This window comes from Austrofundulus limnaeus, unplaced genomic scaffold, assembly GCF_001266775.1.
Source record: "Austrofundulus limnaeus strain Quisiro unplaced genomic scaffold, Austrofundulus_limnaeus-1.0 Scaffold0, whole genome shotgun sequence".
In the NCBI taxonomy this organism is placed as follows: domain Eukaryota; kingdom Metazoa; phylum Chordata; class Actinopteri; order Cyprinodontiformes; family Rivulidae; genus Austrofundulus; species Austrofundulus limnaeus.
In genome coordinates, this window is record NW_013952402.1 from 899,505 (window position 1) to 903,214 (window position 3,710).

General features: G+C 37.0%; 1 protein-coding gene across 1 annotated transcript in view; it reads right to left on the reverse strand.

The window, feature by feature from the left end:
- The window catches only part of fbln7 (fibulin 7), a 17,547-nt gene extending 14,199 nt beyond the window's left edge, over positions 1-3,348 (reverse strand). The window contains 2 exon segments of the mRNA XM_014005066.1: positions 1,606-1,768; positions 3,019-3,348. Of these exon segments, the coding sequence (XP_013860520.1) occupies positions 1,606-1,768; positions 3,019-3,096 (241 nt within the window). The 5' untranslated portion in view covers positions 3,097-3,348.
- Between the last annotated feature and the right edge of the window lie 362 nt (positions 3,349-3,710).

Below are 3,710 nucleotides of genomic sequence, written 5' to 3' on the forward strand. Positions count from 1 at the left end.
AAAATGCTCATGTTAAAAAAATAAAAATAAGTGCTTTATGCTCTAAAAGTTCAATACTTTAGTAAAAGTTCATAATTAAAATAAAAAAAGAAAGAAACTGAGAAACTGTTTTTTTTTCCTATAAAGAGTTTTGGGTTTTCCAGCTCTGAGCAGGTTGTGTGACTCGTTCTCTTTTCCTCTTTCTGTTTTGTTAAGGTTTTATTGCTGTAAATGTCAAATATCAACCTCTTCCTGTCCTGTAAAACATTCTTCACAGAGTTATGAGCTGAAGGGTTCGTCACAAATTCATGTCAGCGTTCGCTGCCAAGCAACACAATTCCACAAACCCACTTCCATGTAAAATACTCGACTCTGAACCGCTGGATGACTCTGTTCTGCCGTAACACAACTGGGCCTGAATTTCTGCTGTCGCTCGGTAAGAAGTAAAACTTTAGGAGAAACATACAAATGCATTACAACAAAATGTTTCATTAAGATTTATTTGTCTCATGTGATATTTTGCTAACACATTATTGCCCACTTTTCATGGTGACAAGTGTTAAGATGATCACGGGTTAAAGTCTGGTGTCCTCAGATTATTTCTGTAAATTGTACCATGACTCATCAAAAAAAAAATTCTTTATATTGTTTTCACTGGTGATTTTATTTTAAGTTTTATTTGCTTTTATTTTGGTAATTTTAGCTTTTAATTATGATTGTATTAATTGTAATTTTGTAAATGTAGCTTTCAGCTGCTGCTTTGCTAATTGTACTTTTTTAACCACTTTGTTTTTGCTAACTTTACATTTTACATATAGCTATTTAATTTTAGCTTTTAGCTGTTTATGTCCTAATCATAGCTTTAAATTGTGGCTTTGCTAATTGTGGCTTTTAGATAGTTTTCATACATTTAGGTTTTAACCACTGTTTTGCTAATTGTATATTTTAGCGAATTGTTGGAGCTAATTTTACCTTTGAACTGGTTTTGCTAGCTTTTAGCTATTCTGCTCATTTTAACTTTTACATATGATCTTGTTATTTTAGCTTTCAGCTGCTTATTTGCTAATTGTATCATTAGATTATTATTCTGATAGTTGTAGCTTTTAGATTGTTTTGCCTGCTAATTGTAGCTTTTCGGGTATGGTTTTGCTAATTGTACCTTTTAGATAGTTTTGATGCATTTAAGTTTTAGTCGTTTTGCTAATTGTATATTTTAGTGACTTTTTGGGCCTACTTTTAGCTATTAACTGGTTTTCCTGATGTTAGCCATTAGCTATTTTTTGCAATTTTTAAAATTTTGCATATGATCTTTATTTATCTTTTAGCTACCTATTTGCTAATTGTATCTTTAAATTATGGTTTTGCTCATTGTAGCTTTTGGATAGTTTTGATACAATTAGTTTTTAGCCACTGTTTTGTTAATTGTATATTTTAGTGACTTTTTGGAGCTAATTTTGAACTGGTTTTTCTGATGTTAGCCTTTAGCTATTTCTGCTAATTTTAACTTTTACATTTGATCTCATTTTAGCTTTTAGCTGCTTATTTGCTAATTGTAGCTTTTAATTGCGGTTTGGATCAGAAGGAATTTTACAGATGACAGTATAACGATGCATTTTGTCCACTCACCTGCTGATTGGTCAGCTTGGGGTAACTTGGACACGGAGTTCTGAAGCGATGCCAGCTTCGACTTCATGATCCGGAGACCTTCCGTAAACCGGATCTCCTGGCCTTTGAGGAACTTCTCCATCTGACGCAGCAAGCCGACCACCTGGTGCTTATCCATGCACGTCTGTTGAGGAAGCATGAGAACCACTTGAAATATAAAATGAAACATTTTGTCAGAGCGTTCCAAAAACACTGAAAAGCACAAGGTCGCCTGAGTTTAATGGTGGCAGAACATTGTGCAGCTGCAGAATGATGTCATTCGTGTTATTGGTGGGCACACAAGTCGTCTTGGTTACAGGGGGTGTTTTTCTTTGCAACGAAACACATATTAGTGTGTTTTTACAACAGCTGATGGCACACGAGCCTCCCTGCGATCCGGTTGGCTTTATTTGTCTTTGCGACACCCTCTGGGCTCCTCGTTCCTCCTCACCTCTTCTCACTCACAGCTCCAGACACAGCTGGACTGAAGCTGTCAGGCAGATGTCAGGGGGAGACCTCAGTCCAAAACGCTGTTCCTCTGTATATTTTTGCACGGCTGCAGCAAAGGCACAGCGAGTAATCCTGAACGAGCGGGGACTCAAAATAGCACGGGTGCCACAGGCAGTTACTTTGAGGAAAATGTCTGCTCCAAAGCATTGCAGAGAGTCTCCAGTCCTTTCAGAAGAGTTTATTAATCACATGCTCACTGGAGCCGTTTCTCTGCACGGCATACCTTAAATTCCTCCGCTGGTGTATGGCAGGCTCGGTACAATCACAATTAGCTACAGAACAGTTGAACTGAGGCAGCAGGACTCCGTGTGCTTATTTTACCTGCTCAAGGCAAAGGCGAAATGTCCCCCGCTGACATGGGAGGATTTAGATCCAGATGTAGCGTTTTGTTGATTTTATTTCATTCTTTAAAACAATCAAGGAACCACTAAGTTTTCAACAGTTGGGGGCCAGATGAGGCCCACTGATAATCTTGGGGTACAGAACATCCAAATCAAAAGCCTCATGTATTAATGTTGTTGTCATATTCTATAAGAAAAAAAATACTGAGATACTTTCTGTTTTTAGAAGAATAATAATTTTAAACTTTATTTTAATCATTCTAATTACAGTAACAACATATATAAAGTGATATGATCCACACTAAACAAATCTTTCAAGGGTAAGGGGGCCAGCAAAATTTTAGAGGTGGCTATTGCCCATCATGGCCCCCCTCATCTTGGTGACACCCCTGCTCATAAAACAGTTATAAAAAACTTTGGATGTGGATGGTAAAAGGAGATAAAATGGTCAAAAACACAAGAAGTTGGTCACTTTTTAGCCAAAGAAGTGAATAAATAAAACACTTTGAGCCACGTTTTAAAAAAATGCATTATTTGTTCTTACCTGAACACTTGTTTGGCCGCTCTGAACCGCTGTCAAACACAACAAGATCAGACACCTGCGCGGAAAACACAGGTCCATTTCTAAAAGTCCGGGAAGTAATGCTTCCTGCTGAGATGTTCAAGTATTTAACAGGTTTCTTTTCCTGAGCTGAATAAACAAATATATATCCCCATAAAACAACGTTTAAAGCGCTTCTCCTGTGAGAAACCGAGGACGTGGGACATCAGGTGTCTGAACCAGAGATGCGCTCCAGCCTCTTTCTGCGCGCTTGGAAAGTTTCAGCTCTGCAGGCTGCCCTGGTTTCCTGCAGGAATCCCTCCCACTCATCAGATCCACGCTGCTTCAGATCAGTTGTTGTATTTTCTGCAACACTTTTCGGATGTTGAAATTAAAAATTCACACAAATTGAAATGTAAAAAATATATAAGTTTTACATTTGGTATGCTTTCAATTGTCTGCAAACATTAAACAGACGTCTTATGGCAAGTCGTTGTACCACATAGTTAAAAGAGATTATTACGTGTCAATAAGAGCATTCTTCCTAATCAAAATAATCTTACCAGGCAAACAGAAATTAAATATATCTATAACAGCACTGTTACTTGCAAAAAAATAAAAATAAAAATCAATCAATCAATCAATCAATCAATCAATCAATCAATCAATCAATCAATCAATCAATCAATCAATCA